Below are 25,698 nucleotides of genomic sequence, written 5' to 3'. Positions count from 1 at the left end.
GACTTTAAATTAGCATTTTATGAATGCTAGAAACCTAAAAAGAACTATGAAAGTCCTACAACCATTTAATTGCAAATTGTTTCCAACTGCAAGGATTGTAAAGTTCAGAATATTTTTATTTGTACAATTCAGGATATATTTAGTACTGTAAAATTAACATAAAATACAGAAATAAATTCGAAGCTGAGGCTCAGATATGGCTGAAATTATCTTATACTTTCCAAGTTTTATTCTTTTGTCAAGAAAACTATTAGTTCTACAGTACATATTAAAATTTGGATTTATGGGCCGGCCCGGTGGCTCAGGTGGTTGGAGCGCTGTGCTCCTAACGCCAAGGTCGCGGGGTGGAGTCCCTCATGGACCAACTGGCAACCGACTGCCTCTGCCAGGGGGAGCCAAGGCTCCTAACACCAGCCTGGGCCAGGGAGCTGTGTCCTACACAACTAGACTGAGAAACAGCGGCTTGAACCGAGTGGGGGGTGGCGGGACAGTGGAAGAGGGGGGAAAATTTTTTGAATTTATAAAATGCATTTATACAAAGAAAATATCACTATTATTTGTTCTAAGTGTGTTCTACACCTAAAGCAATTGACATCACTGGACAAATATCCTAAGACATTTCTAACTTTAGCAAACTACGTGTGTATTACCTGAATATTCTTTGGCAAGACTTCACCTTCCATACCAGGGATATGAGGGCCTGTATGTGGCTTTGGCTCAAGCCAGAAAGAAACCAGCCAACGAATGACAATAACACGAGCCTTAATAAAAGGTTCCTTTGTACAATATATTGCTTCATTGGTTTCAGCATCCTTTTTTATCATGAGATAATGTGGCTTTGGTCTCATCTGTGGGATATCTATGCAAAATAAAAGGAAAACCAAAACCAAAATAAGAAAGGAACAGTGCTTAGATAAACATACATTTTTAAACATTTAAGAAAACACTGTCATGATGCTCTGGTTTTAGAAGTAGATTTAATACAAAAAAATGACATTTTAAAATAAGTTGCTAAATATGAACATAGAATCTAGAAAAGCGAACCATATATGGCTGAGAAATGGAAACACATCTTTTTGAAAAATATCACTCAAAGGCGCAATGAATCCTTTGTACAGAAGTTTCTAGAACCATTTAAAATTAATGAGAGCTCACTTCAATTAATCTAAGACTGAGATACATATTTTGAAGTCATATAAAACATGAGATTTTTTTCCTTGATTTTTAAAACAAACGTTGTTCCCAATGGCAAAGGCTTGCTACTCTGAGTCATTTCTACTAGCCCTAATGATTTTGCCTAAGCCTGTCAGTTGCATAAACTTGGAAGAGCTCAAAATAGAAATATCTTGCTGCAAAAAGGACATTTCCACATACAGACTACTAATGCCTTCTATATATAACAGAGGTCTGCTTCTAACCCAGGATTTGTTCATGAGGCTCCAGCTTCAAGGCTCCAACAGATACCTTAGCACAGCCCCTAAATATTGGACATGATCAAAATATATGACAATGTAATTATTCATACAGAATTTGAGTAAGACATAATAAATTGAACCTTCAGGGGACCTTAAAAAGAAAATTTATAATATAGTGACACCTATCTCATCCAAAAGGTGAAATCCAAAAATATCTCTTCACTCTCAATGAAAATTTCCTATTAATAAAATTCTATTTTTGGTATAAATCAAGGTATAATATCTCTAATCAATCAATACAAATATTAAATGTTATCAGTTTTCTGCAGGTAACAAATGTCAACTTTACACTGTGGTATGTTTTATTCTTACATATGATCTTTCAGGAAAACACAAAGACTACCTACCAAGTACAGGATGATATAAACTGTTCTCCTTGCAGATGTTTGGAAAAATATAAGGCAAGTAGTATTTCTTAAAATGTGAAAACAAAAAGGAAAATCCCCTTTCTTGATTTTCTTTGTTCTTCCATTCTAAACTTTTTACCTAAAAATATACAATATAATTAGAATCATTCTAGGAGAAAGAAACCATTATCAGCTATTATGAACAAGCTTAAAAAAGGTTACTTAAACAACATACTAAAATGTTACACTGTGAATATATATAGCTATATATACATGTATTATGTATATATTTATGTACATAAATAATAAAGAACAAATCTTAAAACTGGTCTGACATATAAATACATTATATGTTATACTCCCAAAATCTTTTAAGTTAAAATGTGCTCTGGAAAACTGTCAAAGTTGGTTTTAACTCAGCTCTACTAAGGACACAGATACTAATGTTCTTTTCCCTTCGCCCTTGTTAGAATAATTCAGCCTAAAACCATACAAAATAGGCATACTTGAGAGGGAGGAGGGGAAGGAGTAAAAGCATTAGCAGTCAAGTGCAGATATTCAGAGCCTGACCACGGGAAGCAGGGCACCCATGAAGGGGTTGAAGCAGTAGCGCAGTGGGGACTGTCCATGAAGTGGGGAGGTGGGGGACACTAGAAGGAACAGAGCAGTGAAATAGTGTCAGAATTCCAGTAGAGTGAGGAAGTAATTATCTAAGTAAGGGAATAGGAAAGGCAAAAAGTGGGCCACAATGAGATAACACTATATACCTACTTCACAATGGCTAAAATTACAGACTGACCTTACCAACTGTTGGTAAGTAAGGATGTGAAGCAACTTTAAGTCTCATACATAGCTGGTAGAATGAAAAAAGGTACAACCATTTGCAAAGCAGTGTGACAGTGTCTTAAACAGTCAATATATACCTACTCTACAACCCAGCCATTCCACTACTGGGTATTTACCCAAGGACAAAGAAAGCTTATGTCCACACAAAGACTTGTTTACCAATATTCATATGTTTTATTTGTAATAGCCAAAAACTGGGAACAACTCATATTATCATCAACAGGTGACTAGATGACAAATTGTGGTATATACCTACAATGGAACGCTACTCAGCAATAAAAAGTACCAAACTATAGATATACTATATGATTTTCAATGTAATTATGCTGGGGAAAAAAGAAAAAGGCAGACCAAAAAAAAAGTATGTACCACATAAATTCCTTTTATATGAAAAATGCAAAGTATAGTGACGAAAATCAGATCAATGAATGGTTGCCTGGGGAGGTAGAGGTAGAAAAGGATGGATTACAAAGATCTAAGAACTTTTAGGGGTGACAGGTTCATTATCTTGACTATAGTTTCATGAGTGTATACATGTAATAAAATTCATCAAATTGTATATTTCAAACATTGCAGTTTATTGTATGTTAATTATACCTCAATAAAGCTGCAAAACAATTTTAAAAATCTATATAAAATACAAAAAATTTTTAAGAAAAACTGATAATGACAGCAAAAACTACCCACTATAGAACATTTACTGTGTGTCGTATATTTTGTATGCTAAGTACTTTACACTAATTATTTAATCCTCAAAGACCAAAATGGGACAGGTAATATTTTTATCTCTATTTTATGCACAAAGAGGTTAAGTAATTTGCCAATGGTCACACTGTGGTAAGATGTACAATAAGGACTCAAACCCTGGAAAACTTATTCACAGTCCAAATTAACTTCATGTTTGTTTCTGAAGCACAGGGAATTTTTGTGTTTAGAACAGTTATAAGAAATGTGTATGTACTAAGAGTGTTTTCATTATTCAAAACATGCTCATTTCGTATCTAGAGATGGACAGGTTACTTTACAAAATACATGCACCTGGAAATTTTAAAAGTACAAATAAGTTTAAGTGTAAATTACATTCCCCCAGATTCCTCTTGGCAGATTGATCCCTAAATCAGTTGTTAGTTTTTCATTTAAAGTACCACAGCTGCTCATTATAAATGAAAGGATTAGAAAGTAAACTCAACCGACTCACATAAAAAAGTATATAAATAATTTTTTTTTAAAATTTCTCCTTCTAGTTCCCTTTCTAAGAGGTTCATAGTGCTTCCGATAATTTTTATTTCAGAAAACATACTAACATATTTTCAAAAGTAAAAATTTGTCACACGTCTTCAGGAAAATAAGCAAATATCTACTATGACAGAATAATGGTAAAAGAGGGAAAAATGAATTACCCACACAGGATAGTAAAGGGGGTGATATCAAAAAAGATAACATGTACCTGAATTACTATATATTTTAAAAGTGCTTCAAGAAAATAGCTTGTGAGATCTTCTTGTCCTTTATCTCCTGATTGTGGTGGGACAAGAGGAGTGATTTCCTCTATAGTGACTTGAGCTATCCAAAGACAAAAGGAAAGTTTAGTATCATGACAAAATAAACAATAACACAAGACCTAAGTAAAATTTAACTACAAAAAACATACATGTAATAAATACTGCTTGAAAACACTCTAATGATTGAATGTTGAAATAAATGTGAAATCATCCTAATAGTCCATCACAACAACCATAAACTCTAATAATCAGCTGTTTCATGAACCCTTGATTGAGGGAATGTAACACAAGGATACACAAACAGATATGCAGGGATTAAGAGTGAATAACATCTCACTTGGGAAATAACTTCTCGTACTTTAAAATTCACATTAAGAGTGTCTATTACAAAAATTCCATAATATGAGAAACATTAATAAAAATGTGCTTATTCATTAATTAAAAGACAATCTGATTACTCTAGGTAATGACTATGCTTACTCTTTAACGTAGCCCCTTTATTCAAAGGATTAAACGCTAGCTCCCTCTCAAAAAGAAAGAAAAGTTAACATCTTAGTTCCTTGATGACTATAGTGCAGTAATAAAATAAGAAACTTTTACATTTTTTTCACTTCTCAGATATTCAAAAACATTCATTGTAATACATCTAAATTCAAGAAAAATCAATCCACAATCAGCTGAATTCCTACAAACATTTCCTAAGCAGCACAATCAGTACCTGATTTAGCATAGGCAGGTCCCTAAACTGTTCCTCAGTAAATAGAAGCTAAATCATTATTAAACTTACAGAAATGGATTTTTTTATAATCCTCTTTGCACAAAGTAAAACGCACTTGTACTTCAACGTACATTCAATTAACTCAAGGATACAAGGCGATACATGAGAATTGGAAATTAAAGGTAAATGTAAATGGCCTGCATTAACCATATATTTCTGATGCTTTCACATCAGGGGTCTTGCTGGCCCTGGAGAAAATGTCCCTCCCGAGACTATCTAATTCCTAGTGACATAGTAGAGATAGGCCTGCGAGTCTGCCTTTTATATGCAAGCCAGCCAACTGGCTTGCAGTGACCACGCCTCCACTGTCTCCTTAACTGGGCTCACACTCAGGGCCACTATTCATTCCTCTGACCTAATCACCTTAGGTCCGGCTACCAGACAACTAGGGGCAGCCCGCATGCTCCGGAGCCTGCTGAAATCATCCAGACTAGCCAATTCTAGGCCTAGTCACCCCGCCTCACACATTCCTGTCTCACAACCACAATAAGGGCTCTTGCCCATGACAACCACCCCCATCTCCACTCCACCCCACCGCGGACTGCCCCTGGTGCTGCCCAGTGTGCCCACCCTCCCTGGTGTGGCATGCCCTCTCCTCTTGGGACTCTGAATAACAAAATATAGTTTTAATGGCAATCGCCTACTGATATGTTGGCCTCATCATACTTGAATAATAATGAAACTTACATTTGAAAATATGGCCTTGGATTGCCTAGTTAATAAATGTAAAGACATTTTTAAAATATACATTAACAAACTACACAGAAAACTTTAAAATATTAGTAGATTAAGATCTCAAGAATCTTACTTTCTTGAAGGTTCAGTGGAGGATTAATGAGATTATCTAAAGTTCGAGGTCCATATTCAGATTGTGGTGCCGAGAATCCAGGGATTAAACATGAAAACATCCAAAGCTGTTCTTTGCTACAGTTATTCTGAAGAGCTTGTAACCATAACAAAAAAAGACGAACACCTTCCCTCCTGATCTAAAATAAAAATGAAAAACAGTATTTTTATTTACAATTGAAATACTTTTTTCCTTTTAAGGACAAAATTCTCTGGAAGATTATTACTAGATAATTCTAGAAGAATGATACTTTGCAAAAGGAGGAAGGAGAGAAAGGGACGGGGGGAGATATTACATGCATGACATTTACTGAGCCCTCATTATTATAAATCTAAATTCATGGATTTTGAACAAAGGAAAAATGAACTTGGCCTCTACTTGAAGCCATCCAGTAATTTTTATTCTACAATTTCCAATCATAAAAACTCTGAGAATCATTTCCTTCTTGTCTATTCCCCTTACTTTTCTCTCCTTTCCATCACCACTAGTCTAATCCAAGAAGCGAGAAGAGAGAGGGCAATGACTGTTCCTTGCTATAATGAATTTAGTAAAAGGAGGAATGATTATGGGGATCCTGGTGCATTGCTAAGTCAGTGCTGTTGTCCTTAAAAAACGTATCACTCTCTGAAATTATCTCATCTACTTATTACTTGCGGCTAGGCTGCAAAGCAGGAATTTTGGCCTATTATATTCTAAGCACCTAGAACAATGCCCTGTACACAGAAGACAATAAATACTTGGATGGATGAATAAATTACTCCCAAGAAGAGAACAGGAAAAGATTTTTAAAATTAAATCTCAGACAAGCAAACACAAAGTTCTTCACTAGCCTAACCTCAGTGGTATCTTTGGAAATTAACCTATCGCAGGTCTGCTAACTGCCACTGTCAAAGCTATTCAATTGCTTCTACCTCACGGTTTAGTCAGATAACAGGATACAGACGTAGGAAGGCTTATACCTTCCTACTGCTACACCCAAGCCTTGACTTCAAAAGAACTACAATATAAGACTTTTACCTAACCTATAGCAAGATGCTTTTGGACTGGACAGCTCTTCTTACCATAGTACAACGATATAACGAACAAGAAAAAATATTTACATTTTTTTATAGATTCCCTACTTTCCTCTATACTATTTAAAAACAGCTATGGTAAAATAAAGAATTTGGTGAATGACTATTTTCTTCTGGAGACAACAGAATAAAGTATTTCTGGTGAATGAGTCAAAGCCGCGGCAAAAGTACAATAGTTTTTCAACAGCCTGGTCAACCTAGTATGTATTTTCATTCATACTGAGAATGTTGCTATATTTGAAGTAAATTCAGTTCAGTTAAGTGGACTAAAGACAGTTCAAAATTCTTTAGGAAAAAAGCTGATGTAAGAAAAATGGCTGTATGCTTTACATAGTTTTTAAGAAGTCAGAAAAGAAATATAATTATATTATACCTTCAAGGAATTTCCTGTATGGAGTAGTTTCTTTAAAATCAATCCTGAAAAGAAAACATGATTTTAAGTACTCGTATCTTACTATTTTTCTAAATGTCAGAGTTCTCGGTCAGACTTGAAAACACTTTAAAACAAGTCCTTGGCAACCTCCAAATTATTCTTGGTGACCTTGATATCCTTCTGGCCATAATCTTGGGACCAGAAGGGCATACAAAAAAAGTCACCTTCTCAACACATGGCTTATTGCAAATAAACAATGATGTATTCTAATGAAACAAATCCTAAACCCTAAATTGCATTTAATACAACAATCTATGTATATCTCTTATTTAAACTAAGAATACAATTAAATACTTTCTCCGTCACTAATTCAAATAAAACCACTGTAGAAAATTTCCATTTAGTTAAGCACATAAAAATCTACAACTCTAATATTTCCTAACAAATATTTGCAGTGTATTAATTTTTTCCAAAATATTCAAAACCATATATTTTACTTTTAAATTATACAATATTTCAAATCTACAATAAAATACTTAAATAACACTAACAAACATCCAGAGGTCCACCATTTGGTCTGAACAAATATAAACACAGTCCCATGTTTCTTAATTCCAAATTTTCATTTATTTACATTATCTATAATGTTTTATCTAACAGTACAAGTATCATTGAAACTTCCTGTGAATCCATCCTGAATCACTTTCCAGAGGAAGGCATTATCCAAATTTTGGTATTATTTCCACAAATTTAGAATTGGTTTATATGTTTAAAATCTTACACCCATAAGAAAAATTTCTTCCACAGCTATTTAATCCTGCATTTTTTAATTCTTTCTAGTAATGTCAAGAATATATATATATATATATACACACACACACATATATATATATATATATATATATATATACATGATCAAGCCTGTGACTTTAAGTTTCATTTGTCATAACAAAAATAAGGTTTAAGTTGCAACGAACTGTGTTGATTTATCTGCAATTCCCTTCCTTATGTTTGAGCAAATTCAATTTCTTCAAGTAATACCATGTAAACCCCAATCATCAGCTCTCCTAAAAATATCTATATATGCTAAATGCAGTGTGGTATCAGGGACTGGATCCTGGAACAGAAAAAGAACATTAAATGGAAAACTAATCAAATCTGAATAAATTTGGGGTTTAATTAGTAGTAAAAACAACCAAAACAAAATCTTATACATGGTATCATACAAAGTAAGTCATCCTGTAAGTTGCTTTTCACATCCAACATTAGCTTCTGTAATTTATCTATACTGACCTATGTATTGTCAGTGAATTCATTTTAACTGCTGTATACTATTCCATTCTTTGACTATAACAATCATCTTCTTAAGGTTAGGATATTTGGTTTGTTTTCAAAATGTCGCTATTCCCAAGAATACTACAATAAATGTTCTTGTATGCATGTGAGTTTGCATTGATTCCCTGTTATACATGTGAGTTTCTCCAGGATATATAAGCAGAAACAAAATTACTCACTTTCAACTTTATTAAATATTGGCAAATTCTCTCCATAGTTGAGAAATTTAGCAGCACTACTAGCAGTATATGAGAGTGCTGTGGTAACAAGTTCTGGGCAACACAAAAATACAGGCAAATGCTCTAACATTTGCCAGTCTGATGAGTGTTAAATACTTAATGCTTTCATTTGATGTCTCCTAGGATAAACTTGTCAGGCTATATTAAAAAGTCCCTACAGGAATTCTGAATGAGAATTGTTATCTTTATACTATCAAGCCTATCATCCATGAATATTGCATAAGATTCCATGTATTCAAGTCCTTTCTTGTTCTTCAATAATATCAACACCATACATTAATCTAATATTTTAAATAACTACAGAATACACATTCTCAAGCACAATGGAACATTCTTCAGGAGAGACTATATTCTGAGCCAAGAAATGTCTCAAAAATTTTAAAAGGACCAATATCACATAAAGCGTATTTTCTGACCACAAGGAATTAAGTTAGAAGTTACAACAAAAATAAATCTGTGGTAACATCAAATATTTGAAAAATTTAAAAATAACACCATTAAAGAAGCTATGGGTCAAAGAAACCAAAAGGGGCATTAGAAAGTATTTTCAACTAAATGAAAATCAACTAGAGTCACTAATTTTTATTTATACACAAAACCAAAAAGAAAGGATGAACAGAGTTTTAGGATTCTTCTGACAAAGAAAAATGACCATTTATGTATATTCTCAAGTTAGACATTTATTGTTGTATTATTAATCATGACAACTGGATAGCTTAAAGATCCTATGGAGATTTAAGACTACATTCCTTAGGAAATACAATAAACCTTTGATGTTTAGATGTCTGAAAAAAAGTTTTTTCATACACAACCTTCAAGGACATATTTATGATTATGGAATACAAAATAGGATTTCACTATTCTATCGCGCACCCTCACGTGCTTATTAGCAAGTCATATGTCTTCTTTGGTGCAATGCCTATTCAACTATTTTCCCTATTTTAAAAATGGACTTCTTTGTCTTATTACTGAGTTGTAGGAGCCCTTTACACATTATGGGTAAATCATTTTTAGTCTCAAACCTTATCTAAAAAGTTTATTCTAAAAGGTTTTACTATTTTGGATTTTTAGCCCTTGCATCAATAACCCACCTATATGTCCAAAAAATTTTTTGGTTTTTTTTGGGGGGGGGTTTATTTCTGGAACTAACTGGGGTGGCTTACAGTTATAAAGTCTCAGAGAAGATTTCATTTCCTCTGATTAAGAAACGTAGAGCCTAAACTTATGACTCTCTTTTTTAAGAGAAACAAATACAATTTTTACAAATGAACATAAGGGTTGTAACATTCTACTTCAACAATGTAGATGTGGTGGCTGTCAGGATACTCCCCATGAAAGAATCATGAGAACCACTAACAGAAAGCCCTCACTCACACAGACAGTGAACCAAAGCCAGCTACTGCCTATCTACAGACTCCTTTATAATACGACGAGGGGGAATGCCTTACTATGACACCTCGAGAGCCCTGCGATTGTTCCAGAACCAGACTCCAAGCCAGCAACCATCTAGTATCAGAAAGTCTGTGATCTCCTGCCTGCGTGGTCTCTGACAGTAATCCACAGCAGGGTTTTCTCCCTCTTTTTCTTTTCAGCCTTGTTTCATGATCTGGGAAGCTCTATTTTGACCCTTCAAATAGTAAGCTTAACTCCAGCTCTCCCCCTTTTTGGGGGGAGCGAACTACCAGCTGACACTGCTTGCTTTCAAACTTGAAGCCCATTGCTTCTGCTCTACTTGATACTTTGGGTTTCTTTTCCATTTCTGACTCACAGAGATATTTATTTTGATGCTGAGCCTGCTTTTATTTTTTTTTATAGTTTTACCATCATTGCTAATGTATTACGAGTAAAAAAACAGGTGGTGCAAAGAAATCTAATAATCATTTTGACTGGAAATCCTTCATCTATGTTTTTATCTTACATTCCCAGTAAGTCTAGTCTTGTATTATTTATTTTGTCTTTACTAAAGCATAAACTATGAATTCATTTCAAATGACAACCCATTAAAGAGCATTTTCATATATTATCATTTATTTCAAAGGTGAAGTACACAATTACTTACCAATACTATGAAACTGCCATCGCTGATGAATTCTTTCTGGAAGAAGTTGTAAAATTTTCTAAAAATCAGTGTGAATAAAACAAACAAAAAGAAAGAATGAAAAGCAAGGAATGAGTCCACGTTCTGAGCCATGTGAAAAATTAAAGAGCTTACACTAAGTCTTCACGAGTTTCTTAAGGAAAACACAGTATTACAAATACAAAATAGTCTCTGAGCTAATCTGACAGAATTGGCACTATTGCAGCACTGGTATGCTGATCAATATTTGAAAACCCCCCAAAACAAGCCATCCTAAGAAAGACTTGGAACAGGAAATTAATGAAATTTATCTTTTACAGTGATGTGGAAAGGTAAGTATATTTCTCCATAGTGATTTAATGCTCTTATATACTTCAAAATGCGTATGTACTATTTGTAGAATTAACTGCATTGTGGATATTACTGATAAGTTTTGAATTCTTTCAGATAATAAGGTTTCTGACATTTTGTCTCTTCAAGTAGTTCTTTCCCCTATGTTGATAATCTAGAGGAACTATTTTGATTTCACAGAAATCCCATGAAATATTTGTACTGAGTATCGTACTGAAATATTTGTAATGCGTTAATTCTGTGAACCCAAAAGTACTTATATATTATGATGGCTATAGGTATGAGAACAACATTTTAAAATTCAGGAGTTAGAGGTTTCCATTAACTGGGAATAAACACTTTCACGTAGGATAGTTTCAAAATTTTGCCTTTAATTTCCTTTACATATCGCATCTGTGTGGATTATTCTAGATCCACAGCTGCTTTGCTATGTTGCTGAACTGTGCTCTCAGTACTCCGCTTGCTGAGTGACATCTGTGTGTGTTTGTTGTTATTGCTGTTCTTACTACTATTATTATTTAGAAACACCATTAATTGAATGTCCATAAGGGCCAAACACTAAAAAAGACACATTACATGATGGTATCTTATTAATCCTCACAATCATCCTAAAACGAGAGTTTATCTCATTTGACAAAGGAGGAAATGGGTTAAGTAATGTGCTTAGGTAAAAAGTGGAAGAACAGAGATTCCAACCTTAATATGTCTATTTCTAAAACGTGCTTTCATACTATTCTGCTCAAAGGACGGTATGTAGGCATGTTTTACACTTCTGTATCTTCCCTTCGATGTGATAGTCTTTAGTCCATCTTATACAAGAGGGTGATGAAGAAATTACAAAGTTCTTCACAGATAAATGCTAGTCCCACACAAGATACATAAACTTCTTCACCTTTGCCCTATTCGTATTTTTCTAATAGCTAGCTAACAAGTACAATTATACTTATTTTGGTGTGGAAAGAGATAAAATTACAGAAAATTGAAAAGACAAGTTTGTGAACTACTCAAAAGCATTCCTAAATTGACTATTAAATTATACTTTATAATAAATTAACTCTTATAAAATGTAAATAAACATGTCTATGTTTTTATCTGGTTAATATAAAGACGAAAGTAATTATGTGCTCTCAACTGCAAAGAAAACATTATAAATCTTATGCCGTATTACTAATATTACATAACGAGGATTTTTATTCCAGAAAGAGAAAAACTACTTTATAATTTCTTGATTTTTTAAAAATCACCATTAGTCTATAAACGTAGAGATCAGGTATTTATTGTTCCCATTATAAGTAGAAAAACACCGGCACACAAGTTAAAATTCTTTTCCAGAAGATGAAAACCCTGTATCATACCATGTTTTCCCCGAAAATAAGACCTAGCCAGACACTCAGCTCTAATGTGTCTTTTGGAGCAAAAATTAATGTAAGACCCGGCCGGTCTTATTTTACAGAAGACCCGGTCTTATATCATATACAACCGGGTCTTATATGAGACCCGGTGTTATATATTACAAGACCCGGTCTTATATAAGACCAGATCTTATATTAATTTTTGTTCCAAAAGACACATTAGAGCTGACTATCCGGCTAGGTCTTATTTTTGGGGAAATAGGGTATTAACATCTCTTTTTCAAATAAAATTTAGTGATTAATTAAACATAAACATTACTAGTCATAGAATAACAAATCAGTATATATCACATATAGGAAAATAAATATTATTTCTTAATAGAAGGAATACCCTGAAAGAACTTCTATTAACTCATCAATCATTTTCAGTTTCCTGAATATAGAGCAAGCATGAATGTCTAAAGGAACACTTTCCAGGAATTACTATCTTGGTTTCTCTTAAAACATCTATGCTTTAATATTCCCCTTGTAAACAGTTCATACAGACAACTGGGGAGGTAAATATAAGCAAATTCTTCAGGGTTAACAAATAATGAAAATTAAATGCAGAACTGGTACCAACACCAGTTACTTCCATCTGGAACTCTTCAAAAAAATCCGTTTTTGGCTGTGACTGAATCAACAGCTAAGAGAAATATCATTCAGATTGTTCAAATTCTTCTAAACTATATCAAAATACAAAACAGTGCATAATCTTTAATTTACAGCAGACAGAAGAGCTTAATCTTTAGAAACAGGATTTCCAAATTCTTTATTATGCCTTTCAAGTCATAAGGTCTAATTCTGGCTTTCTCCAGATCTCTAACTTCTTGATAAAGATCGCAATACTTCCATCACTGTTCGATTTGAAAGACAGAATGAAGAGCAAAGAGTTATTTTAAAAGCAGGTGTGTGTGTGTGTGTGTGTGTGTGTGTGTGGCGGGCAGGGAGGAACATGTGGGGAGGGTGCCCTAATTTTTATTAATATGGCAAAAATAAAACACAAATTTTAGTGAAGTATCACATGTTGCTGTTTCCTTCTGTTTAGTTAGAAATAAAGACTTGTCCCAGACCAATCCAAAGTAATGTAGAACAATTTATAAGACATTTAAAACTATTTTACACAAGTTTGCAATGAAAAGGAGGTGAAGCAGAAATTATAAATTCCTTAGGTATATAATAGTTTCATGAAGTTATCCTCTCAGGTAAGAATGTTTGAAATTAAAAAAATAAAATAAAAAAATCTCTATTTGTGTACCTATTTAAATTAGTACCTATTTTGTAGTGTCAAATGCATAAAAATATAATTCTATCTATAGCTATAAATAATAAATCTACCTCAAAAAATAATTAAGTCAGGTATATTTTCAGGTTAAAAAACATGATTCAGTTTTTAAAAAGCACAGCAGATGCACAGTATTTTATTATACACTTTATAGTTCCAAGAATTATTTTTGCATAAAAAAAAAGTTAGACTGGCAGGTACTTACCTCAAAAATAAAAAGTATAGCATCCAATTCCTCCCTCTGAGATTTGTGACCTAATTTTTTCAGAAAAATATTTTAAACATTATCATTTTGTCCTCATTGTTAATAACCACTTAAAAAGCTTAAAATATTTAAAGCACAAAGTTTATTCTCAGTCATTTTGTAATAAAATGTTTAAAGTATATTCTGTTCAATGTGTAAACAGTATCATAGCATCTCTCTCTACGCTTTTACAACAATTACATTCAGATTTTACATATTTATGTCTGAAAACAAATCACAATGTATTATGGAAAACTTGAAATGAACTCTGAAAATGAAAATATTGAAATGACTGCTCAAACCTGACACATGACCTTAGGGCAAAGCAAAGAAGGCAAGGAAATAGGTAAACCTGACCAGGAAAAAGGCCTACCTTCTAGGCCTTCTTAACGTAATAAGAACAGTACTTCTAACCCATAGTGTGAGAGGGGTGTCTAAAAGCTGCCTGACAAAAACTGAATACTAAATTCCAATGTCCAAGAGTCTATTTTTAAGTGAATGCATATGATAATTATTAAAAACATCAACATATACTAGGATTGATTTTAACATCTTACCTTTCTGTTTAAGACTAGCTTCAATAGTCACAAAATTCTCAAAGAACACATAATATATATGTGAAAAATGCTGGTCAAAAAACTGTTTAAGATCGATAGATTCTGCATTCTCTGAAAAATAAATGAAAATAGTTTTAGAGCTTACTATTCACATGTTAAATTATATTCAGCAAATATTGACAGGGACAAGTTTTCTTCCAAAAAGTCAAAGAACTGCTCCTAAAATTCTATCCTATTAAAATATCTGAATTATGTATTTATATATCTAGATCCTTGTTCTTACAACTTTAGTTTTTAAAGATTTCAGCTTTAATTTTAAAAAGTGATCAAGTCAGGTTATCATAATCTTTGTTTCCTGAAAGAAAACAATGTCTCAGAGAGATTTATTCAAAATCATCAACCGACTTTCTATTTTCAATTCAGATACACCTCTCCTAACTTCTCCCCTGGACAGTTTAAAATCAGTATTTCCAACAACCTTACATGAAGTAATAACATATCATGTCTAAAATGCATGTATTCAATATATAGGTACCTAAAATAGGTTTTATAAATAAGCACTGTTAAGTATTACAAAGCTCAAACATAGATAATACTGCTCTAAAAGAACTGTCAGTATAATCCAGGGCACACAAAACTAAACATATAATTGCATGCATAGAAAGTGTTAGGTACTAAAAACAAAGTGACAAAGTTAACTGCAATTTAGAAATACAAAATTCCTTTCAAAGCTCAATGAGGGGTGAAGGTGGGGAAAGAATAAACGCCTGAGGACATATTATTTGAAAAGACTTTTAAGGACAGGAAGGACAACGTGAAGTGGTGGGGTTGAATGGGAAGGGCATTCTAGGCATAAAGACACAGTGAGGAATGCATGAAGCATGACAGGGGGCAGAAAAATAATTCATTTTGGCTAGAGCTTACAGCATTTTGATAAAAACAAAACTGAAAAAGTGGCCTTGAGATATGTTGTAAAATGTTTTGAATGCAAACTAAGGAGACTGGATTTATTATTCAAAGCAAAGTATCTATGTAGGTGTATATGTATTTATGCATTTTGTTGTTTGGCTTATTTTCTGGGGGACTGAGAAGATTGAAGAAAAATGGAAAATGGAGAACTTTTACTTTATGTACTTCTTACTACTCAAGTTTGTTTTCAAAAATTTCTTTTCAAAAAATTTCTTTTACAATAAAAAATAAATTTGAAAAAGGCAACTGGGAAAAATAATCTAAGATTTTTTTAACCTGGGAGTCAGATGAAGAATAAACTACTAATTGTTAATAAAGTCATGTTAAAAGTAAACCTCAATTAATTACTTGGACTGCTTTAATGCTCAATGGAAAATTTCAGAATAAAGTGAAGTAGCAACAACATAAAGATAGCACTTTAAACTCTTTCGTGTATTATGTTTCCTATGAATATTCACAGTAATTCCTTAGACATTTTATGTATGACATTTTTCAAGACTGTTTCCCTTTTGCTCTGCTCTCCCAAAGGAAGGAAGGAATGCCCTCTCTTCTCTATTCACTTAGATTCTCTATATTTCTCTTGTATGGAAATAACTATTTCAAGTGTTTTCTTCTCTTTCTTCCAGGACTAGTCTATAGCTTCTTTAGAACAGAAATGGTTTACGTTAGTCTACCCAAAACCCAGCAGAGTGCTGAGCACATATGTACTCAAAGTGTTTTATTATTAATAAAATATTTTAATTTTATTGTATTCATTTTGTACGTTGGAAATTTTTAACCTTGGAAAAGACTGCATAACGTACTGATAGGCAAAGTAGCATTGTTTCATCTTGACCGGAATTAAAACACCCAGATTCCACGCCTACCTGTAACACTACCTGTGTGACTTTTCACAGAACTAGGAAGAAAATAATGGCTAACACAAACTGACTGTTTCCTATTGCTAGACATTCTTCCAGATGCTTTACAGAAATTAATTCCTATAATCCTCATAGAAAACTATGAAATAAGTACAATTACTATCCTCCCTACTTTATACATGAGGAAACAGACACAGAGAGTTTATTTAGCTACTAAGAAGCAGAGTCAGGGATTTCAACTCCACACAGCCTGGATCTACTGTCCATGCTCCTAACATAGAGGTTATATATCTATAAGAAATATATCTATAATATATCCAGTAACATATCTATAAGAAAAATAGTGAAAGAACACAAGGAATTTATCTATTATCTGCCTAGAATAAAGATAATAGTCATCAAATACTAAACCTATTTTACAGACTAATTATTAAAGTAAAAATATATACACTGAGATAAACAAGAAAAGTATTCTATGTTTCCCACACAGTAACTTAAAGTAACAAAGAACTATAGAATTTGAATGAAATAGGTTTCTATAGTTATGTCTAAATTTCCTGAAATTAATGTTTCCAACATAACTAATGTCTCAGGGGAAAGAAGAAAATGAGAATAACAAAGCAAAACAAAAGTAAACATAAATCAACTCAAGATTTTGGGACATAATTTAGGAGCCAAGATAGTTTCTCTTAATTTCCTTCCCATACTGCATGTTAACAAAACCTGGAAACTACATACATGTTAATAAAAAATACTGGATCAAAACTAGGCTAATTTGTTATTCACTCAGTATCAATTTGTAATGAACAAGTTAGCAAATGAAAATCCTTATAAAATATTTTTGATCACCAATTCACAAAATTTACATAGTGGTGAAAAACTAGGGGAAGAAACACAAAAAATCTGGATAAAATGTAATAAGAGGATTTCACTTATTTAAAAACACCTCTCTATCAAACACTAACACAGAAGAAAGGAAAATGAAAAAGGAAAGAACTCCAGAAAGAGATTATGGAAAAACTACCAATTTTAAACCTCTATACTAAGTCTCATCCTTTCCAAAATGGCCCTCTGTAACCCATTCTGTTTTCTCTTTCTGTGAACGTCTCCATTATTTTTGGTCCAGATGATTCCTAATTATGTCACATTGGCTAGTATTATTTTTGGAGGATACTGGTTGCTCTTTGGGAGCAGAAAGTATGTTTTAGCTTCTTTTATCTTTCAAATTTTTCATTTAAAGAGAATGCTTTCCATAATGCTAAACTCATGGTTGGCACTTAAAAATAAAGTTTAAGGGTTAAAAATTTCCTCCTTTTTTCAGAAATACTTGTTTGATGTGCACTGCTCATAAAGTTATTTCCTTAAAGAAATTAAATAAATATTTCAACCACAAATTCAGGTTCAGTTTCTGGGAATTAAAAAACTGACTCAGGTTTAGGAATGCTTTGTAGACATTTGGCAATACTAACTTTAAATACCAAATTGTTCTAGACTTCATTTAGTTTCCACAAATAAAATTTCAGCTATCTCTTTAGGGTCTTTTTATGAATAAGCTTTAAGAAGCTAATTGTAATACACGTATTTTCTACTACATATTTTTAAGACATTTTAGCATGACAACAAATATATAATTAGAATTTTAAAGTTCAGAAGCCAGTTTTCCTGACTTTAAATTTCAGATATAAAACATTTCGTGATAAAACATCACATAATCCGAATTCAACAAATGTTCAGTGACATCATTCTTCTTCCTCATCTATTAAGCCAAAAAAAGTCTCCATTTAGAACTTTTGCTCAAATGATGGCACCATAGTACCCCAATCTGTGACATGTATCACAAATAATCTGCTTCCAATTAATACACCAAACATTGCAAATTATTGCCTTAAAATAATCAATGAGCATGGAGCCAATAACACGGTGGATTGTCCTAACACAAAATACACTCTTATTGCAAACACACAGAAATACTGGATAAAAATAAATAATACTGGATAAAAATAATAAGGTCAAAAAAAAGGGGGGGGGAGAAGGAAGAAGAGAGAAAAGCAGAAAAGGAGGAAGTTCGATGGAGGAAGAGGAAACCCAGGGGAAAGGATGGTAAGAATGTGGGATGGAGAAAGGGGAGAAGGATTAGAGAAAAAGCATGGAGGAAGGGGGAATGAGAAGAAAGTAAGGATGAGACGAGGGGAAAGTAAGAGGAAAGAAATACAGAAATGGAGTATAAAATATAAATACTAATACAGAGTCAAGCACAAATTAGAAGAAAAGGGGAAGAGAAATGTAGAAGGAAAAGAGAAAGGAGAAAAAGAGAAGAAAGAGGAAGGAGGGGGGTAAAAACACACAAATAGGCTGGATAAATTATAAATACATCTCTGATTCTAAAAAAGGGGGGTAACATGGGAAAAGGAGAAGAAATTGAGAAAAGGGAGGAAGAGAAGAAAAGACGAAGAGAGGAAACAGAGAAATAGTAAGTTGGAAGACAAAATTGAATTTAGTACTCAGAATGGGACACGGGAATAACAGATGAAAACTGTAAAGACAAACATAACAGACTACCTGAGATGTTTCAGGAACAAAGGAAAATGTAAGCAATATTCAAAGAAATAATGTCTGAGAACTATCTAAAATTGGTGAAATATGTAAATAAATCTTCAGACTGAAAAAGCACATTGAGTCCAAAGCAGAATGAACACAAATCCACACATGGATATATCCTAAGATCAAAAACAAAATGGAAATACTAAAACAAGCAAAAATTACCTACATACAAATACCAAAATTAATAACAGGTTTCTCATCAACCCAAAGAGGCAGGAGAACAACGCAATTTTATATCGAAAGAACTAAGGGAAAATAATCATCAACCTAAAATTCTATACTTAAACAGCTGTTCAATACCACGAACATGAAAATGAACACAAGGCATTTTCTAACATACTTATAGTTTAACATTCAACAACCCTCACTCAAAGAACTACAAACGGTGTATTTCTGAAAGAAGAGAAATAAACTCACATGGGAGAGCAAGAAACAAGGGGCAAAGATGAGTAAAGAAACTGGTAAATATATGGGTAAACCTAAATGTATGGGCATGAAATTTTCCTATTGGTAACTGTCCTGTTTTAATTCATCATAAAAGCTAAGGACCCTTCTCCTGTATAAATGCTTAAGACGTTGGTTTGATTTTATATTTCAAATATGTATTATTCATTAATCCTTCAATATGAAAAGCAAGAAAATACAAATAACAAAAGTCCTGCTGGAAACCACACTAAAAACCTACTAAAATTTCAAAGCAAGCAAAATAGTTTAAGATATGTAGCTTATCTCTTTATCAAACTGATGTTTCAAAATAACTGCACAGAAGCTCCTGAGATATGATTATAATCACATGATAGCAAGATAATAATTCCTAGAACTAAAAGAACAGAACATAAGAAAACTAATAGTGATCAAGATCTTAAAGTAATTATTTTTAAGCCTCATACAAATCCATACATATAAAGTAAAATCAATCAATGCAATATACTGTATCACTATAAAGGTAAAAAACCACATCATATTGTCAAAAGACACAGAAAAAGCACTTGACAAAATCCAACATCCTTTCATGATTAAGACACTCAAAAAGTTAGGAACAAAGTAATTTCCTCAATCTGGTAAAAGGCATCTATGAAAAACCCATTTCATATTGGCTAGTAAAAGACTGAAAGCTTTACCTCTAAAAAATTGAACAAGACAAGGATGTTGCCCTTTGCCACTTTTACTCAATACTATACAAGAAGTTCTAGCCAAAGATATTAGGCATGAAAAAGAAATAAAAGCCATACAGATTGTAAAATAAATAAATAAATAAATAAATACATAAGCATTATATCTCTGTTCAGAAGTGACATGATCTTGTATATAAAAAATCCACACCAAAATAGTCTATAAGAGTTAATAAACAAGTTCAGCTAGGCTGCAGAATACAGGATGTATTTCTATTCACTAGCAATAAATAATCAGAAAGTGAAGTTAAGAAAACAATTCCATTTACAACAGTAGGAAAAGAATAAAATACTGGGAATAAATTGAAGAAAAGAAATTTGGGATCTGTACAATAAAAAGTATAAAACATCAGTGAAAGAGATGACAGAAGACCTAAATAAACTGAAAGACATTCTGTGTTCATGGATTGGAAGACATAATATTGTTAGATAGCAATATTCTACCAAATATATCTCAAGATTCAGTAAACCTCTATCAAAATCCCATGTGGCTTTTTGCAGAAATTGACAAGCTAATCCTAAAATTCACAAGAAAATGCAAGGGATACAGAATAATCAAAACAATCTTGAAAACGAACATCAAAAGGCATACCTTCAGTTAGAAAATAAGTCATGGGGATATAATGAATGCACAGCATGAGGACTACAGTTAACACTGTAGATCTTGGAAGTTCTCACCACAAAAGAAATGTAATTATGTATATGATACGTTAACAAGATTGTGATGATTATTTCACTACATATATAAATACTGAATCATTATGTTGTATGCCTGGAACTAAAATATGGTTATATTTCAATTATACCTCAATTAGGAAAAAAACGCTGGAGAACTAAGGCTTTCCAATTTCTAAACTTATTGCAAAGTTACAGTTATCAAGACAGTGTGGTGGTGGGATAAGGATAGACACATAGATAAATGGAATATAACTAAGAGTCCAGAAATAAACTTACACTGATAGTAAAATGATTTTCAATGAGGATATTAAGACAACTCAATGGAGAAAAAAAGTCTTTTCAACAAATGGTGCTGGGACAACTGGATATCCAGCAAAAGAATGAAGTGGGACCACTGCCTCATATCATATACAAAAATTAACTCAAAATGGACCAAAGGCCTACATATAAAAGCTAAATTTATAAAACTCTTATAAGAAAACACGATCTTGAACTAATCAGTTGTTTCTTAGATATGACATCAAAAGCAAAAGCAACAAAAGAAACAGTAAACTTGACTTCATCAAAACTTGAAACGTTCTGGCTTCAAATGACACTATAAAGAAAAGACAATCTACAGAATGGGGAAAAATTATCAGAAAATTGTATATCTGAAAAGGGACTAGTATTCAGAATATGTAAAGAATTCTTAGAACTCAATTATAAAAAGAAATATAACCCAATTAAATATAGACAAAAGATTTGAATAGATATATCTCCAAAAAGATAAACAAATGGCCAATAAGCACATGAAACAATGCTCTCTATAATTAGCCATAAGGGAAATGCAAATCAAAACCGCAATGGGATATTACTTCCTATTCACTACAATGGCTATACTCAGAAACATGGACAATAACAAGCGTTGACAAGCATGTGGGGAAATTTCAGTCTTCGTACATTGCTAGTGGAATATAAATGATATAGCTCCTTTGGAAAAAGTTTGGCAGTTCCTCCAAAAGTTAAATATAAAATTATCACACGACCCCGCAATTCAACTCCTAGAACAGTAAAATGTGGCCACACAAATGTTCATAACATTATTCATAATAGTCAAAAAGTGGAAAAAGAAAATATATGTTAAAACAACAGAGAATAAAAGCAGAATGAGTTAGAATGGAAGAAGTTAATTCTAAACACACTGTACAGAACACGCTTCTCAAACTACCAATGAAGGACCAGGTTTTTTTAAAATTCCAATTCATCATGAATCAATGCTTTACAATAAATGAAATACTAGAAAACAAAGTGAAAAGCATATAGACTGGTCTATACCCTACTGAATAAGACGAGTCTACTAATCAATGCTTGGATGTCACAGCATTGTCAAAATGAGATGAGCTTCTCAACACCACAATTTCTATACTTAACGTGTTACAGATGTGTAATAAAAAGTTGGTCAACTAGTACCAGTCAGCAGACTAACTACACTTTGAATAACAGTAACACTGATTGGGAAGGAATGATGCAAAGTTTCGGTGTATAGGCTGAGTAGCCTTGATGCAGGTACTAGAGGTGAACAATCTGTTCCTGCTATGAATTCACCAATAAATTCACTAGAGGTGAACAATCTGTTCCTGCTATGAATTCACCAGGATTTCAAAAAGTAGAATTGTTACTGTATGCAGAAAAAATAGAGCCGTGGGGAAAGAGGGGGGAGGAAAGAAAAGAGAAGGTGAGGTCATTCCTAAGAAAAGAACTAGATTTTGGTGGCTGAGAACAAACAGATCCAGGACGCCATCTTGCCCCTCAAGGTAAACTTTAGCTAAATTAACAGATTATTTTACCAGCATTACCAGCAGGGAAAATCTCCACCCCTGTATCGCCGTGACAATTCTGACTAGAGCCAAGTAAGGACAAGAGAATGTCTCCTCCAGACAGGAAGGAGTGGTCAGTGAGAACCTGCCTAGGAAAGCCTATAATGTGGTACCCCTAAATTTCAAATATTTTCACTCTCATTTTGAGCATAATAAATTCCTAAGTCCTTTTGTTCTTGGGTGCAGTTGCTCTTCTCCAGGCCTGCTCGCTCCCACCACCTTGGGAGTGTACTACCTATTTCTTTTAACAAATTCACCGCTTGTTTGGCTTATTTGGTGCGTCCTTCATCAATTCTTTCCTGTGATGACACCAATAATCCGTTTTCTGGCAACAGAATGATGCAGGCAGAGAAGTTACATAATCTGTACTTCCCTAAATCCTCATTAAAACCTGGTTACCCAATCTCATAAGTCATCTCCCCACAGTATGTCCTTTCAACACTCATGCCTTTCTATTCACCTTGCCATTAAATCATCATTTCTAGGGTAAGGCCTGACATACTTATGTTTTTAAAGCTCGTTAGACCATTGCCTTCCACTTTCCTGCGTTCGTATCTATGCTCTTCCCAGTACCTTCACCCAAACTGCTCTTCTTTTACTTCTATTTACTGAAATTCTAATCACCTTTCAAGGTACAGCCCAAATGCTCCTGCCCCATGAACCTTTCTCCAAACCCCTCCTTTAGATCCAATCCTTCCCTTTTATTAGGTTGGTACAAAAGTAATTGCGGTTAAAAGGTTAAAAATTGCAAAAACCGCAATTATTTTTGCACCAACCTAAATATTTGACATGATTCATATTTGACATAATTCTTTAATTATTCCATCAACTCCTTTATTCCTTTGCAATTGCCAAAAACCCAGCAAAACACTCTATATAGTTATTATTAAATGATTGCTTAGATCCATCATTTTCAGATTTTTAAAGAAATGGAAGCACAGATGGATAATTATTTTTCTTAACGACATTTCAGAAGAAATGACATGTTTATAAGAAACGGCTTATAGTAATAAACAACTCGCCTCTAATGGCCCTAAGGACAACTGATAGAAAAGGAAAGATGACTAGAATCTTGAAACTATGATTTAAAAGAATTCAGACAATAACAACAAATTTTTGGTAATACAAACACAACACTTATTAGCTGTGATATTGCGTTTGAGGACTGAGTGAAGAAACAAAATAGATTCACCATAGCCAAGCTAACAAAATTACTTTAAGTTAGAATGGGCTGAAACATGAGTAAGATATTTTATTTTACTTTAGCCTGAGGACTTAAAGCTTCGAACTTTTCAGTTGTGCATCAATGCCTGGAGAGATATATAAACACAATACATAACCCTCTGAAGAACTTAGTAAAGAACGTTCAAGTAAAGAACTTAGGAAAGAATGTTCACGTGTCTAGACCACCTGACATCCATTACCCAGACTACTGGTCATCTGGAAGATTACCATCTCAGACCAACCCAGAGGCTAAGAATGCAGGACTGATTCTTCTTAAGAATGTATTTTTTACTATAATAACTCTCAACTTTTTTCTTTAGAACACTCTGGGTGTTATCTGGTAGTGTTTTATGATTTGCAAATCTTAAGACCCTGTCGTGTGGAGGACCCTGCTCGCTGCGCCATTTGTCGTGTGGGGAGTCCGGTAGGGCGGCCTGCGGGGTCTCTGCTCCCGCTCCCCACATAAGAACATAGGACACGGTAAGGCCAAAAAGGAACACCCACGGAGCCATAGACAGGGGAGTCAAACCAATATATTCTCGCTGGCGGCTGGGCTGGAGACACAGGAAGCAAGATCTACATAATCTGCCTAACAGCAGTCCGCGCTTGCCAGCCACCATCTCCTTGCTGGCCCCCATTTTCTCTGCTAGCGTAGCCACAGCCGTTATATTAGTGGCCAATGGCCTACGGGTTACAGCTGACGGCCAACTAGCCACAGCTGATGGCCATCTGATCACAGTTGATGGCCATTTACTACCCGAGCCAGCACCTTTCTATGTGAGGCCGAGAGCCTGGAAACAGTTTTTTGGGGCTTTGTCCCCACACTCCACGCCTACAAGGTCTCGCCTCACAATCTACGCAACAAGTGTCTTCCGCGAGGGTCCCTGTGCAAGGAGCCTGGAGGTGAATGCAATATCCTGGACACAGCCAGCCTCTCTGAGCACAGCCAAGGTTTCTCAGGGCACCACCAGTACTTCTGGGCACAGCCAGACTTCCTGGGCTTCTTAGGGTACCACCTGTCTCCCCGGGCACAGCCAGAGTTTCTCAGGGCACTGCCACTCTCTCTGGGCACAGCCAGACTTCCTGGACTCAGCCAGGGCTCTCAGGTCACTGCCACTCTCTCTGGACACAGCCAGACTTCCTGGACTCAGCCAGGGCTCTCAGGGCATTGCCACTCTCTCTGGGCACAGCCAGACTTCCTGGACTCAGCCAGGGCTCTCAGGGCACTGCCACTCTCTCTGGACACAGCCAGACTTCCCGGACACAGCCCGGGCCTCTCAGGGCACTGCCACTCTCTCTGGGCACAGCCAGACTTCCTGGACTCAGCCAGGGCTCTCAGGGCACTGCCACTCTCTCTGGACACAGCCAGACTTCCCGGACACAGCCCGGGCCTCTCAGGGCACTGCCACTCTCTCTGGGCACAGCCAGACTTCCTGGACTCAGCCAGGGCTCTCAGGGCACTGCCACTCTCTCTGGGCACAGCCAGACTTCCTGGACACAGCCAGGGCCTCTCAGGGCACTGCCACTCTCTCTGGGCCTCTCGGGGTACTGTGCAGGAACAACAGCGGCTCACATCAAGCTGCTTACCTATTATCAATGGCGGCCAGTCAAGACACAA

At 34.4% G+C, this 25,698-nt stretch overlaps 1 protein-coding gene across 14 annotated transcripts in view; it reads right to left on the bottom strand.

Annotated features, from left to right (window-relative positions):
• RALGAPA1 (Ral GTPase activating protein catalytic subunit alpha 1) overlaps nt 1-25,698 on the bottom strand; it is a 214,538-nt gene that overhangs the window by 171,473 nt on the left and 17,367 nt on the right. For all 14 annotated transcript variants that reach the window (XR_013993430.1, XR_013993431.1, XR_013993432.1 and 11 more), the window contains exons 2-9: nt 14,721-14,831; nt 14,125-14,174; nt 10,875-10,932; nt 7,242-7,285; nt 5,757-5,934; nt 4,116-4,231; nt 1,823-1,961; nt 651-859 (exon numbers count right to left, since the gene is read on the bottom strand). Coding sequence is in view for 8 of the 14 variants with exons in the window: in XM_081049576.1 (XP_080905702.1) it covers nt 651-859; nt 1,823-1,961; nt 4,116-4,231; nt 5,757-5,934; nt 7,242-7,285; nt 10,875-10,932; nt 14,125-14,174; nt 14,721-14,831 (905 nt within the window). In the remaining 6 variants the exon portion in view is untranslated. The remainder of the gene's footprint in view (nt 1-650; nt 860-1,822; nt 1,962-4,115; nt 4,232-5,756; nt 5,935-7,241; nt 7,286-10,874; nt 10,933-14,124; nt 14,175-14,720; nt 14,832-25,698) is intronic.

This window comes from Rhinolophus hipposideros (genome assembly GCF_964194185.1).
Source record: "Rhinolophus hipposideros genome assembly, chromosome: 5".
NCBI classification, from domain to species: domain Eukaryota; kingdom Metazoa; phylum Chordata; class Mammalia; order Chiroptera; family Rhinolophidae; genus Rhinolophus; species Rhinolophus hipposideros.
This window is presented reverse-complemented; position numbering and strand designations above follow the sequence as displayed.